Below are 15,737 nucleotides of genomic sequence, written 5' to 3' on the forward strand. Positions count from 1 at the left end.
ATATATATATATATGTAGAGAGAGAGAGACCCATCATTACGTTGAGTATTTGTTTTCATCTCGATATTTTTAAAATTTTTTAAAATATTTTTATTCATGTTTGTGGTGCATAATGAATATATTTAAATGGAGAGTTAGTAATTTACATACCATACCTTAATCCTTTTTGCTTCTCCTTCCCCTCCCTTCTCCCTCCATCTCCAGATCCCTTTCCCATTTGTAAAAGGTTTATTTACCATTTCCTACTATCTTTTATTTTGCCCTTTAAATTATTTATACCTTGGATTTCTCATATAAGAGAAACCATGTGATATTTGATCTTTTCTTTCTGATTTATTTTACTTATCATTGCAGTCTCAAGGTACATCTGTTTTTCTACAAATGATTCCAAATTTATTCTTCTTTACGGCAAGTAGTACTCCATTGTGTACATGTACCACATTTTCTTTACCCATTCATCTGTTGTTGGACACACAGGCTGCTTCCAAGATTTAGCTATTATGAGTTCAATTGCTATAAACATGGTTATGCATGTGTCACTGCAATATGATGTCTTTGACATTCAGGAAGATACCTAGAAGTGTAAAGCTGGGCCAAATGGAATTTCTATTTTTAGTTTTTTGGGGAATCTGCTTATGGATTTCCACAATGGTTATACTAATTTGCACTCCTATCAACAATGTAGAAGGTATATATACAATGGAGTAATACTCTGCCAAAAGAAGGATAGCTTGAGACGTTTCTAGCTAAATGGATGCACCTGAAGACCATTTTCTTAAATGAAATAAATCGGACATACATGTTTAAATACCACATTGTTTCTTTTACACTGATGCCATTTTTTTTTTCCTTTTGGGTATCAGGTATTGAACTCAGGACTTTGCACTTGTGAAGCCATATTGTTTCTTTGGTGTGAGAAACTGAAAGTTCTTGATGATGGCCATTCTTTCTGAAGTAAAACAGAATCTCACTGTTGTTTTAAATAGAAATTGCATTTCTCTAATAGCCAGAGATGTTGAACATTTTTTCATGTATTTATTGGCTATTTATATTTCTTCTGAGAAATGTCTATTCAATTCAGTTGTCCACTTTTTGATTGGGAGTGTCTTTGTTTTGGGAGTGTCTAATTTTTCTGAGTTCTTCATTCTAGATATTAGTCCTCTGACTGAGAAATAGCTGGCAAAAATTTTTTCCCATTCTGTAGGTTGTCTTTCACTCTGTTGGTTGTCTCTCGCTGTGTAGAAGCTTTTAAATTTCATATAATCCTATTTGTTGATTCTTGGTACTATTTCTTGTGTAATTGGGGTATTTTTCTGGAATCCCTCACCCATGCCTGTATCTTCAAGAGTTTTACCTGCTTTACTAGGTATAGTTAGAATTTGTAGATCTTTTATTTGAATATAAATTTTAATCAAAGACTGAAGGATTCAGAACACTTACATATCATGAGAAACATGTTCAATGAACAAACTTTGTTTGTGGATCAAGGTGACTGTATTCTATACAGCTTACCTAGGAGACACTGGACTCTTTTCTCCTAATATTTTTTTTAATTGGAAGCATTCTGATTGTTTTCTAGCCCAAGGCCAGTCATGAATGGAGCAACTGCTCTGAATTTTTATGGTCAGGGCTATAATTTCTAATGACAGTTACCCTTTTTTCAATATCCACTACACACAAGGCCCTTTGTATACTTTTCATCAAGTTCTGATATTCCTTCCTGGGGGATTTTATTAACCTCCGTGGCTTCAGATTAAAACCCTGAATCTTAAAAATAAATAAATAAGTAAATAAAACCCTGAGTCTTGGACAGAAACTAAGCAAACTGCCAAAGGACAAGCATAGAAGAGCTGACAGGTCATGATTTGATCCCTGGCTTGTATTATGCCAAAGTTCATGACTCTATGGAAAGTTACATAAGTTATCTAGAGGATTTGTTCACTTCACCTTAGCTTGTCAAGTGTTTTTGTGAATGTGGCAGTGAAACTCTAACAAAGAATTAAGGACCCTGTGAAATAAATAATGCACAGCTGCCCCATCTGAGCAAGATTGGATGCACTGGTACACATGATACATGGGTGTTGGAAGGGTTTAACGTCTTGGAAACATCAAACAATGGTGAGGTAGGTTTTTCCACAGGAGGCTGGTTTTGAATTGGGCCTTAGATAGTGGGAGGTACCAGTTGTGAGAGAGGCAAAAGAATGAGAACAGAATGATTAAAGAATGGCAGGAGAAGGTTTGATTTATAATGAGTCAGAACCAGTGAATAGTTTGAGAGTATTAATAACTCTAAGATAGAAATGTGCAGAAGAAGGCTAGAATCAAATCAGGAGATGTCATCCAGTCCCCAGTTTCTATAGTACCTGCAGTTCCAGCTTGAGGGTATCACTGATCTTGAAGGACCAGGGAAGAAAATCAAAATGAATTTCCTTGGTGAACACACTGATTATATCTGATTGAAGTAGCCTGACCAGTTCTGTAGTTCAAATGAAAGAATGGATTGATAGTTGATTATGGACAAACCAAGCAAATGATCTGCTATTTTCAATATTGTTTCACTTTATGTACAAATGAAACAAATTCATTATTTCAGGAATAGCCTATAGAGGAAATTAGATACTGGTTCCTACTGTCTTAAGATCCAGGATTCTTGTTAACGGATGTAGAAAGGAGGTGGAAGTATCTATTAGCAACATACCTACATTCCCTTAGAGGGAAAGGATGACCCCTGATTTTTTTCTTTAAACCTATGATCAGGTGAATGAGACTCCAGATCACAACATCCATGCATTGTACCCCACCCCACTCCTGGTTTCAATTTCACTTCATGAAAAGTACCAAAATAAAATTCAGAGACACCCTGATGTGAAACCAAAAGGAATAAATCCCAGAAGGCCAAAAGTTGGGCTTTGAAGCATGTTGAAAGAAGTTGGAAAGGTCATTAAAAAAAAAAAAAGACTCTTTTAGGGAAACTGATTTTTATATCAGAAAGAATAAAGGACTGTTACTGAGGGCAGGAATCAGAGTCATATGAGACAGACTTAGTTAAACGATGTCAGGCTTACCTGACATCAGCTCCATGGAGCCTTCCAGTGAGTCCATAGTTGATGGATGCCTCCTGTATGGGATCAAGAAGAGAGCCAGTTTTCCCTGATAGGAAGCCAACCCTGCTTTTAATAGCTGGGGCTGCAGCAGAGAATACCTAGGCAGCAGGGCTACCTCCTTGGGGACTTGGGAATGGATTAAGGATGCTTCCTTCTGGTTCTTTCTTACTTAAGACTTCAGAGGCCCTGGCCATCACCTTCACAATCTAATCAACAACTCAAGGGGTTTATAAAACATCAGATTAAATCCTGAGGATGTATGTGGATACACATTCTCAATTCTATCCACAGCATCACTTCCATTAATGGCACTGTCATTCTCCGGTAGCCCAGGTTGAAAAAATCAGGAAATTGGGGTTTTTTTTTCCCCTTCAACTTTGTTTATTGATGTACTGAACATGAAAAAGTACAAAGAATCCAAACACAAAGGAAAACATGTATAGTCTCTTAAATACTCAACAGAACATATTTTCTACTCCAACAGATGTGAATTAAGTCATACTGTACAACTTCAAATAAATACTAGCCTGTCATTTTATTAAGTGCTCTGATAAACACTGTAAAGTGAAGCACAATTTGCATGCCTCTCATCAATGCCTCAGTTTGCTACAGTAGTATAGGAAAGAAGTATGTAGCTGCTGTTTTCCCGTGAGGGAAACCTTCGTTTTTTAAGTATATACATGTATTTTATTTTTTATTTTTCTTTAAACACAGGAGGTTAACTCTGACCATCTGAATGCACCTAAGGGTATGAGGAAGTGCTAAGCCAAGTGATTTCTGAGTATCATTGAGTGGGTCAGCATGAAAACTCACTTACTCACTTTAGCCCGTGCCTCACAGTATGTACTGTAAGGTAAAAATTGCCTTCACCAGGATGCACTGAGAACTATATAGTTACGTCCTGCTTTTTATATAAACTGGGATGCTCACATGCTTCCCCTTAGCACAGGCAGTGTGCTATGCATAACATAGTTGTACATTACCTTTGCACTTGCTTTGAGTTTTATTTTTTATTATTTAAAATGTAGTTAAAATTTTCAGTATAGTACAGTACATATGCGGTGAGGAAGTTGGGTTTGAATCCTCTTTTCTTCTGCATCCACCATATCCTACCCATCACCAATGCTGGGAGTTAAGACTTTGTGATATTTTCAGGGTTTATCCCTTATCCTGTCCTCTCTTGTCATTAGTTTAGACTCTCATTGTACCTCCAGAATGTCACAAGATGATATTCATTGGTCTCTCTGCCTCACCACCCTAAGTTCACTCACTGTTACCAGAATAACAATTCTTTCTTATTATATTCATTGTGTTACCCTCCCAATAAAAAAATTTATCGTGGTTTCTCATGAGATTGAGGCAAGTAATGGTTAAGGAACGAACTCGTCCCTTTTATCTAATTGTATGACAGTGAACAATAACAATCTCTTTAAGCTTCAATTTCTTCACCTGGGAATAATGATGGGCGATAAATAAAAATAGTCCAAGCTTCAGTGGATTCTTATGAAAATTAAATGAGATATAATGCATGTAAAATGCTTAGCACAATCCATGGGACACAGAAAGTACTCAAACATTAACCACTGATATTAATAACAGATGTAGCCTAGGTAATGAGAAAATGAAAAAAAGAAATAGCCCAGTAACTAGAAAGGCTGAGGAAAATGATGTTTACTTCCAAGATTGAAGAAGTCTCTCAGGTTTTAAAGTCAAGTTGAAAGAATGAAAGATGAGAGAATTGGATCTTGAGAATGGAATTTAGATGATAAAGTACAGTGGATCCTCAAGTTATGACCAGCCCAACAAAGGAACATCTTGAATTTATTAGGTTAATTAAAGATGCATCTGCCTCTTGTTATCTATAAGTGGGTACCCAGGTAAACATCCAGAGCTCAGCTGTATTGGCTTATAACCAACTTGAGTTACAACCAGCCCCCAGAAACCAATCGAGTTTGTAAATCAAGGATCCACTGTAGGTGGTAAATCTTGGAAAGGCTGGTTAGACTGGGAGGTGGGGGTAGCTTTTATTAGCTATTTGAATCCAACAGTCACAGATTTTTAAATTCTCAAATCTTCAGAGGTTCTGTTTATACTGTGATAACTACAGAAAGTGGAAATGTACCACAACGTCTGATAGCCTTTGCTCTGGACTTAGATTGCTGGGGTTGTAGTGCAGCTTTTATCACTTTTACTAATTAAGCAAACTTGAACAAGCTACCTTTTAAGGGCCAGAGCACCCAATACTGTATTCTTCACAACACCAAGATGTTATTTGCCTTTTTCACTCTCATTTTCTAATATGTGTTTAATAAGTTTTCCAGAGGGTTTTACGATATGTGATATCACAACATATTGAAATAATATGAAAACCTAGCATTTTTATTAAGCAAACATTAAAGAATTTCTCTAAAAATATAAAATTATACTACTCATCAAATATGTTATTGTTTTGGAATATGTGTTTTTCATTGAAAATGCATAGGCTAATGTGTAATGGATTTGTTATTTTACATTAATTAATATTGTTTAAATGTCTCACTTTTAGAAATAAATCAGACAGATATGTTTAAATATCACATTATTTCTCTTGTGTGAGAAACCCAAAGAGGAAATAAGGGTCAAAATGGATGATAGATATTGGGAGGTAGAAATAAAATGTTCAAATGCTAAAGGAAACTAGAGGGTGGGAGTAGGGGTTAAAAAAAGAATGGAAGAAAAACTATAGAAACAAAGTTTTGTAAAGGGAGAGATAGATAAGAAGGACTGAAAGGAAGGGCAGGAAATGGGGAAGAAAGCATTAAGATATAATATGTACAGGTACAAATTCCCTATGATGAATGTGATCATTATGTATTGTCACAAGTATTCCGATAAAATTAATTTTTAAAAAATAAAATATAAAATGTGTCACTTTTAATTTCTAATACTATTAATGTCTAATATTATTAATTATTATAAACAAATCTTTGGGTTCCTTAGTCATTTTGTGTAAATGGGTTCTGAGACCAAAAAGTTTGAGATAACTGTCATAGAATGCTGCTCAAATAAAATCAAGATTAAAGCTAAATCTCACCCAAGAGCATAATGTTTTCTTTCCTCTGGATAAAAGTAAGCAGCTGGTATGATATAAAAAATATTTTCTCGGCACCAGGGATTTAGCTCAGTGGTTCTGCCGCCTGCTTCACTAAGCTGAAGGACCCAAGTTCGATCCCTGGTACAAAAGAAAGAAAAATTTTCTCTGGGTATTTGGAATTATGACCAATTTTATTCTTTTTCTCTTCCTCCCACTTATTCTTTCCCCTCCCCTCCCCCTCCTTCTCTTAGTGTGCTGGGGATTGAACCCAGGGCCTTCCAGTATGCCAAGCAAGTGTCCAATACTGAGATATATTCTAAGCGTTATTTCTTTATTTATAAGTACGATGCACTAATATTTTTCTGACCAAAGTAGACTCAGGTCCCTGAAGTTGCCATTTGACATTAAACTAGTGGCTTCACTCCAGTCCATAGCAACAAAGTCTATGGACAGCACCATACTCCCACACCCAGCTCTGAAAAACAGCTATGACTGATTGTTAATAACTAACGCAGTCCAAAATCTCATGTATATCAACCTTCCTCAGGCTGGTGGTTCATCTCAACAATATAAGGACTTCTCATACATATTTAGTTAAAAACAAAACCATTTTGCTTTTTGTGACTAATTCATCTAATTTCTAAATCCATATTTTTTGTAGCAAGATCACGGAGGAACTTCTGAAGACTGGCATAGCAAGAATTAAAGATCAGAAGGTGAACATGGACCAGTTAATAAAGGCAAGAGAACATGAAATGAATGCTTACTATGGCATGGCTCAGAGGCAGAGGCAAGAAGAGGTACAACAGGTGCTTCAAGAAGCAGAGAAAACACACCAAGCCACTCTGGGCAATTTGGTGGATAAACTGGTTAATACCCAGGGAGAGTTGCTGTCCATAGCAAAGCAACTGGGAATCATGACAAACTGGAAAGATTTTCTGGAAGAAGAATTAGAGGAAACAAGAGCAGCATTTAAAAAATACATCAATTATACTTTTCCTAAGCTTTCACCAGGACATGCTGATTTTATTCTGCCAGAAAGAAAGAAAATGCCTTCCCACCTAGTTACAAAGCATGAAACAATTCCAGAGTAGAAGTTTTCACCTGAAATGTCTCTACTAAAGATACAACATTCAAAGACTGAATAAATTTACTCAAAACCAGTTATTGCTCTCCAGTGTTATGCAGGTTACTATACACAGTGTAAACATTTTGATGGAAAACAAAAATACTTAAAAGCACACATCACAGGATACAGCAAGTGCCAAATCTAAATGAGGAGAGAAAACTGAGAGCAATCAAACTGGTTAGGAGCGGAAAGTGATTCTTGGAGAAAGTCTAAACACCTATCTTTATTCATTTCTACATCAGATATATATATCTGCTGCAGTTGAAAATGGTAAAAGACCATATTCTTAGATTTTCCCACTGTAAAAAGGTGTGCAACATCCAGCAGAGAGATTACTGGTGAACTGCAGTAGCATTGTTTTTTAAAGGAATTTCCCTCATACTCAGTAAGACAAATTTAAATTCTAAGAGCCCTATATAAATTAATTCAGAAGGGACTCACTTTTATTTGCCAGTTGTGAAAGAAAGTTTTATCTCTAGAAATCAAATGCTCTGCTTCCAGGGATCAGGAGTCCTTTTGTGTTTATACCCAAACCTAGGGGTGTGTGGCATTCATTTCCTGTGGATCAAAATGCAGAAAAGCTTTAAGAACAAAAGTGCTTTGAGCAAATACGAGTCAGCATTTACTAACATCCTTATTCACAAACCTATTTGGTTGTTTAAGGATTAAAAATGTGGAAAGCAGATTTAAGTAAATTAAAAAGTACTCTTCTTAAGTACACTTTATGTGGATTTGTTTACGTTGACCAATGTTAGATTTCCTAATGATAAAAGAAGCAACTTATTTACCACTGCACAATGGACTCCTCTTTAGTGCTTAGCTTCCTATACTGCACTTCCCACTCACTGGTGAAGGGCTGGATTTCAGAATAGAGTTTTCCATTGCTTTTTCATGTCAATTGTCCTCACAACAATCTTTAAGATAGGACAGAGATTGATGTCCTATTTTTATAAATGACTAAACACCACCATGTACTAAAATATGTGTAATGTTAGTCACTTTAAATACATAATATTTAATCCTCACAATAACTTTTGAAAGTAATCATTGCTCCCAATTTTTAAAAAAAGGAAAAACAAGACATTAAATAACTCTCCTCAGTACACACAGCTTACAAGAACCAGAAACCAAGGTATTCCCAAGTTTGGCAGACAAAAGAATCTTGAAGAAGCTTTCAAGGTTTTTTAGTATTGAACAGACAGAAACAGCAGCTAACAGCATGCTGAGCATATTATGCACTTGAACTCCATTTCCATAGTCACCTTTTGGGGTAGGACTGAGTAACAGATATTTTAAAGTAGCATAGTCTGGGTACAGACATTATATCCTTCACTTTCTCAAAGTCATACAGCTAATTAGGTGCAAAGCCCATGTCAGTCTCTGAGGATATAGCTCTTGGCCTGTGATCAGCCCGCGTTCTGTTCAGCCTGGACAAATGTGGTCCACACATGTGTGTGCATGTGTGCATTGTGAGGACTGCCAAGAATGTGATCTGTCCTCTGTGTCATGCACCATATTTATCTCATCTAAGGGTAAGAGGATATTGTATCTTTTTACTGTTGCTGGAGTGACCCAGTAGTGTTGAGTAGCCAAGGGGAAAGGTCCACTAAAGAGACCAGCTTCTTGGCTGCAGTTAAGTACTGTATCTCCATTGACATCTTTGACACAGTGAGTGATAGAAAGCCCAGTCACTACCCTAATTGTGATAGTCAGTTGTGTCAACTTGAGTAAGTAATGCCCAACTAAATATGCTCAGCATAGCTCTGGGTGTGGAAGACCCGCCCTACGGAGGATTATCACCACAGCAAAGAAGGAAAGATTGCTTCTGTCTTCTTTGGAGAAGCTCCGGTCGTCTTTGCTTTCACCTTGATGTCATCTCCTGGCTTCCAGCACAGACTCTTCAGCTTTCCTTACTGCCCCTTCAGACTTCCAGGGCAGACCCTTTGGCCTCCTGATTCACACTTGCACTGGACACTACGCTGAGCTCCAGAACTTGACTGATCCTTTGGATCCCCAGTGTGCAGATGTGGGAGCCTTACTGATCGTGCCCAAAGCAGGCTATAAAGAGTTAACCCCAAAATTGGCTTGTTTTGAGAAGTGAGTCTGGTTGAAGCCTAAGTTCTGAGGTCAGAGTGACTCACACCCAAATTCCATTCCCACAACTAAAACCTTCTTAACGAGAAGGATAAGGTTCTAATTACAGCCCTATATTTTCTCTATGCTGTTCCCAATTTGAAAATGATCTGTCTACAAGCCTCGTCTGCATTAATATCCATAGCAACTGTAAGACTGTACATCCTTGCATATAGTTCACCTTTACCCCAATTTGATTAGGAATAAAAATCAGTGGCTTGGACTGACCAGCACCTTTGCTGGTTGAGCCCTGGCTCTCTGTTTCTGTCTCTTTAGTTCTGTTGTTTAGTTTTTCTCTCAACACCAAGCAGATCAGAGTCTACCGCAGGGGTCTCTGATATGCAAACAGGCCTTTGGTGCTCTTCCATATTTGACTCTGTGGGTGGCATTGTAAGCTGATTTTGTAAATCCTTGCATACTTATATGTCTTGTATTATATCTGTTTCTCTAGTAAGCACTGACTGATACACTAACTCCATGTGGTTTCTGATTATATTTGTCCCTTTAATCTTTTCTTCTGAGGCATTCTCTCTCCGGTCCCCTTTTTTTCCGAGAATGACAGGTCTGATCAATAGACACCTGAAATGACAGGAACAGAAACTACCTCAAGCAAAGACAAGCCTTGCAGGACAGATCATCCCAAGAGAGCAATCACTCCATGATGGGAACCTGTGTGGCTGCCCCCCCACCCAAGCAGAAGCTGTTCTCATAGTGGGAACCAAATTGTGCCCTCCCCTCAATGAGGGTTCTCGCAGAACCAGTTTTGAGATATCCATCAACCAGACCACTGTTGAACTGGGATTCCCTACTGTTACATAGTGGTGCTGCCAGCTATGCAAACCCCCAATCTTTGCTTTTGTTTTCCTTTTCTATTAAACCCAAGCGCTCTGTCAGCGCCTAGAAGACAGACCTTGAATCCCTTTCTCTGTTCCTCCCAGTATGGCCACACTGATTAAATCTCTCTTTCTGCCCTTCACCATTGCTCTGCTCCTTAAGTGGTATTTTAGGATGAGTTGCTGAGCCTGGCCTTTTGGAACTTCCCAAAACTGGGTTTTGAACTAAAGCCCTGGTAACAGAGGTGATATGAAAAGACAGCAGAAAAATTACGACTGGTTTGGCTAAAGGAAACTAGCTTCTTGGTTTTCAACCAGATTGGAAGAAATTAATATGGTACTTTGCTTCTAGTATTTTCCTTGTTCATACTCTAACCCCTGATCTCAGTCAAATCCCAATCAACAATTTCCTTCATGTTTTTAAAAATAATTTGAATGCTTCTGAGAAAGGAAAAATTAGAGGTGTTGTTACTGTACTGATTTCTTGAGCGCTGGCTCCTGCCAGCCGGAGGACTCCCCTGCCACTCGTATACAGCCGCAGTGCTGAGTGCTTCGTGTTATAGTGAGGCAGGAAAGGCAGGGCACGGCTAAGTCTGGCTGGGAAAATAGATTGCAAAATCCTAGGACACATGTGCAGATGGACTTTTCATAAGAACTGTAGCAGGTTTGATAGGATTACCTGGACAGCGAGGGAAATATAAAAAGAGACAGTCGCTATTAAGTACTTTCTATCATGTCTCTTCACGATGGCCCACCCTATGCTATAGAGTATATTTATTTTTTTTCTTTTTTTCCTACTTTTACTTGACCCAAATTCACTCCACAGAGCCTGTTCTTCCTGCCTTTAATAGATGTGAAATCTTGCCACCATTTTTTTTATACTTAGTTTGACTGATTCATTGTTGGGGACAGAAAGAAACTAGAAATCACTTCTAGAAAGAGACTACAGCACCCAGAACCCTGTAACAGTAGGGTGGTCACAAGGGACCCTATCAGGACAGACCAACTTCATCCCACGCTCCATGGCCACTTACAGTATTATCTGGAGTCAGCACCAACACACAGAGGGGGAGATCTTATTTCAGTTCTCTTCTCAGCTCTACCTTCTCAAGGCCAAACTGAAGGATCGTCTTTGTTCTTACCCAAGTCCTTCAGCTTAATTTAATCATCTCAGCCCACAGCTCTCTTTTTAGCTCGAATATCTTCCAGATAATTACCCTTGAGAATTAAAATTCAAAGTGGATGTGTAATTTTCATTAAAAGAAAAAAAAAAAACAGGGCCTCTCAGTTGTCTCCTGTTCCTATGGTTCTGATAAGGATGATCTTGATGTATAAAATAAGAAATATTGGAAAATACAGCAATAGCCATGTATCGAGCATCCACAGTATCTGATGTTATAGTTGGCTCCATAATAACCCTTGTCTCATTGGAATCTCACAGCCATACTACTCTTGCTCCCCGTTTGGAACAGAAGAAACTGAGATTTAGAAAAGTCACCGGCTGAAGGTCACACGCATTATCCATAACAGCATATCAGGCTGCTTTTAGTGTCTAAATATTGAGCAGGTATCGATGCACAGCTTTCAAAATATATTGGCACTGCAGCAAGGAAATTCTGAAATATTGTGCAGAACCCTGACCTTTCCAGTGGACATGGATGGGTGCCAAGAATGAAGGAACCAGAATGGACACCTACCCCTGCCCAAGTACATGTACTCTCGTAAGTGAGCCTGAGGGATGTGAATGCAGGGAAGGGTGAACCCTGCAGCGCCATGCTAACATCAAGGACAGATTTCTCTGACGGGATCCAGGAGAGAGAGCGATTGCCCGGTAGCTCAAAGGTTGAGAAACTCAAAATGAAATGAAAATTTAAAGTGAGTGGTAAGTATAATTTTGAAATCTTGGTGAGATCCTGACACTGTGTTCTACTAAAATGACTGGGACTAAGATTAAATCAGGCTTTTCTCAAAAAGAAGTATTCCTCAAGTGAGCCAGTTTTCAGCATAACTTAAGAAAATACAAATAACTCTCCTGGTACCATTCACTTTGAGTACAATGAGAGAAGCAATTGTAAACTTTAGATACTAAGCTCCTTGTAAGTTACTATAATTGCAAACTGTTATGGTTTATATTTGGAGGTCTCCCCAAAATCTCATGTGCTCAATGGTGAGGATTTGGGAGGGGATTGGATCATGGGGTCACAAAACTCAGTCGATTAGTTCTTTGATGAGTTTATAGCTAAATGTTTTGTTGGGAGGTGAAACCTGTTAGAGAAAGGTGCTCAGTGGGGTCATGGCCTGAGTGCATCTTCCTCCCTCCTCTCTTCATTTCTGTCTGTGTCCTGCCTGCCATACCTCACTGGAGTTCTTTCTCCTCTGCTATGCCCATTTCCTGCACCACTCTGCCTTGGAGCCAGCCAACTTTGGCTCTATAGACTGAGCCAAAATAAACCTTTCCTCCTCAGAGTTGTAAGTGTTAAGTATTGTGTCTTGGTGACTAGAAAGTCATGAAGACACAAACATTTTGGTGACTTACTTTAGAGAGCGCTTATAGACATGTATTTTCCTCAGTTGTCTTAGATGCTACCTGAATAATCTGAGTATATGCAGTTCTTAGGTCTTCTGATAACTAGGGACCTGAAGACCATCTGGGAACTCAACCTGAGAACTGTAAGAAATTCACTGCAGTTTAATTTCTGGATGTTATTCTACCAGAAAATGAACTTTGTTTGTTTTTTTGGAGGGAGGGGGCCTTTGTACTGGGAAACAAATGTATAGCATCACTCAGACATATGGAGAAGTCCCCCTCCCAGGCACAAAGCACAGGGGGTTGTACTGCTTAATAATATGTGGACATTTATGTTACAAAGAAGTCCCTTTGATAGTTTCTCTAACCCTCCTTCTATGACCTACTAAATCATTCACACTCCAGCTTTTATTTGCACTGACAAGATGTAGACACTACAATATTTGTAAAACTTAGGCTCTTTTCCAGATCAGAGGATTTCAATATTCTGATACCTCTAATAAAAATCTTCTTTGTCCTTGGCTAATTTTAAGAGCTAATACAACATCTGGGGTTGTTCTAGGTCAGGGGAATATAGAAAGGAATGTAGCTGGCAAGTGTTTTGTTGATTAGTCATCATCCAGAGACAGTTAGACTGTAGAGATAAATGCAAGTCCACTGCAGGTCCTGTCTTCTGTATGTTGGCAGGGGAGTAAGTGTGACATTACCAAACACATGAGTCTCTCCAGTTTGAAGATTTATTTTTTAGGATTTGTTATCCCTTCTTTTTGTTGAAATCTTTTTCCTTCTTCCTCTTGAAAAATGATTATTGTATCTTCCATCACTAAAAAGTTTATTCCTTTTTTCACTATGGAGAGTTCACACAAGGCAAAAAATACATTAAATGGTTGGTTTTAGTGTGCTGTATAACTTTGCTGTATATCAAACTAATTTTTACAAGTTTTCATTCCAAGCCTCAAATTATGTAATTAATAATATGCCTGGTTATTTATGACCTAATTGTAATTCTTTCATTAATAAAAGCTAATGGAAAAGGACCCTTTATTAAGCTGATGACTAGACCTACATTTAATTTTCCTGCAGTGTATGACGTATTATACATATTAAAAGATATGTAATATTTTACTGATAAATCTACCCTTTAAAAGTAATATGTTTTAGGATGTAATCATTTTGATGTGAATCATGTAAATGTTTATAATATGCTGTTTATTATATGTGTAGTATTTCAAGAGATTCACTTAATTGCCTTTTGCCCACATACATTACGTAGTTTTTGAATGTTCTATGCCAGGCAATAGATTTATCCACATTGTCTGCAATCCTGACAACAATCTTTAGAAATAAGGATTAATTATTCTCACTTTAATCTTGAGGAAAATGAAGTTTATCAAGGTTAATTTACTTAGGGACATTCAGCTGTGAAATGATGGGTCCTGTCCTCTAATGTCCTACTGTACTATCTCTATTATATATTATTCTGATACATTATAATATTATAAGCTAACATTTATCATGTACCTCTATGTACAAGGCATTCTAAGTATTTATCATTATATAATATGAACTCATTTAATCCTTGCAACAACTATTTGGCATAATGACAATTATAACCCCCGTTTTACCAGTAAATAAGCTGAGACACAAAGAGGTTGAAAGTTCTTTAATACTTCACTGACCCGGTAAGTTACAAACTCAGAATTCAAGCCCATCTGTCTGCCTTATCCTTACTCACATGATATTTCTTACTTTATCACAGGAACTTTCCATCTTACCTACATTGGGTATTTCTTTCCCATCCTGGGATTTTAAGTCTGAAGAGAACTTTTTCTGCTGAGAAGCCAAATCAAACCCAAAGACCAGATAGTATCTTTGACATAGCATTGTATGCTGTGTGAGTATTTTGTATCCCCTTACCCCAATTCAGTGTCCTCATAAAGGCTATTTGTATCATTTACTCATTTTAAGGAATAACATTTAATTACAAAATCAGATAACCCATAGATAATTCTATGATCATAATTCTTAATTAGACTACATAGTAGCTTTTAATAAGATGTATGTGATTTTAATTATTCATTTTATTTATTCAGCCTGAATCAGGAAGCAACTTACTATATGTTAGGTGCCATGTTAGATGCTTGGGATCTTGGCACATAAGATAAGCAGTAGTCCTGTGTCTTAATGAACTGAGCAAAGTAGATGGAATGACAATACATGCATTTGTATAATATGTTTGAGGGCTGAAGAAGCAATAATAACATGCTGTGCCCCACTTTGTGACTGATGCTGTGCTATCTGTGGGTATTGACACTTGTCAACAGTAGCCACCTTGCCTGGATGATATGCTTGCCTCATGTTAAGTGCTCTCCACAGTGGTGAAGGAATGACTGGATTCAGTATTTCACTAGGGCATGCAACATGGATTCTACCATCTCAAGGACAGATTTTCTTAGGTTTTCACATGCTTTTGTTTTTCTCAAGGTTCTCTGATGGCCAAGAGTGGGTGACTTTTGGCCCTATTAGTTCAGACCAATGAGTTCTTATCTAACAAAATACCATTTTTGGGTTCTTTGAATTACCAAAATGATCTCAGCCTCTTTGGAAAGGCATCTGGAAATATAAAAGAAAATCCTACAATTGTAGTTACCAGTTCCTGGGAGACTAAGTTGGCTAAGTTCTGCCTAGAAATATAACATTTATTTTTGCATTTTATCCCTTAATTTCTGAATAACTAATAAAAATTAATCTAGTGTCTTTTGTTTACACATAGGAGGTGAAATAAATTTGAGATTATTGAAATAAAAAACTAAAATTAAAAGATATCCTTGTGTATCAATATGATATTTAGGCCCCTTAATAAAAGGTGATCATTTCCATACTATTATCATACTTTTCTCTAAGAATCCTTTTTGTGTCACTTGCCATGTGACTCAGA

The 15,737-nt window shown here is 37.5% G+C and overlaps 1 protein-coding gene across 1 annotated transcript in view; it reads left to right on the plus strand.

Annotated features, from left to right (window-relative positions):
- CUNH6orf163 (chromosome unknown C6orf163 homolog) overlaps positions 1-13,684 on the plus strand; it is a 24,540-nt gene extending 10,856 nt beyond the window's left edge. The window contains exon 5 of the mRNA XM_010633284.3: positions 6,839-13,684. Coding sequence (XP_010631586.1) covers positions 6,839-7,271 — 433 coding nt within the window. The 3' untranslated portion in view covers positions 7,272-13,684. The remainder of the gene's footprint in view (positions 1-6,838) is intronic.
- Positions 13,685-15,737: the final 2,053 nt, after the last annotated feature.

This window comes from Fukomys damarensis, unplaced genomic scaffold (genome assembly GCF_012274545.1).
Source record: "Fukomys damarensis isolate Sample0158 unplaced genomic scaffold, DMR_v1.0_HiC HiC_scaffold_14, whole genome shotgun sequence".
NCBI classification, from domain to species: Eukaryota; Metazoa; Chordata; class Mammalia; order Rodentia; family Bathyergidae; genus Fukomys; species Fukomys damarensis.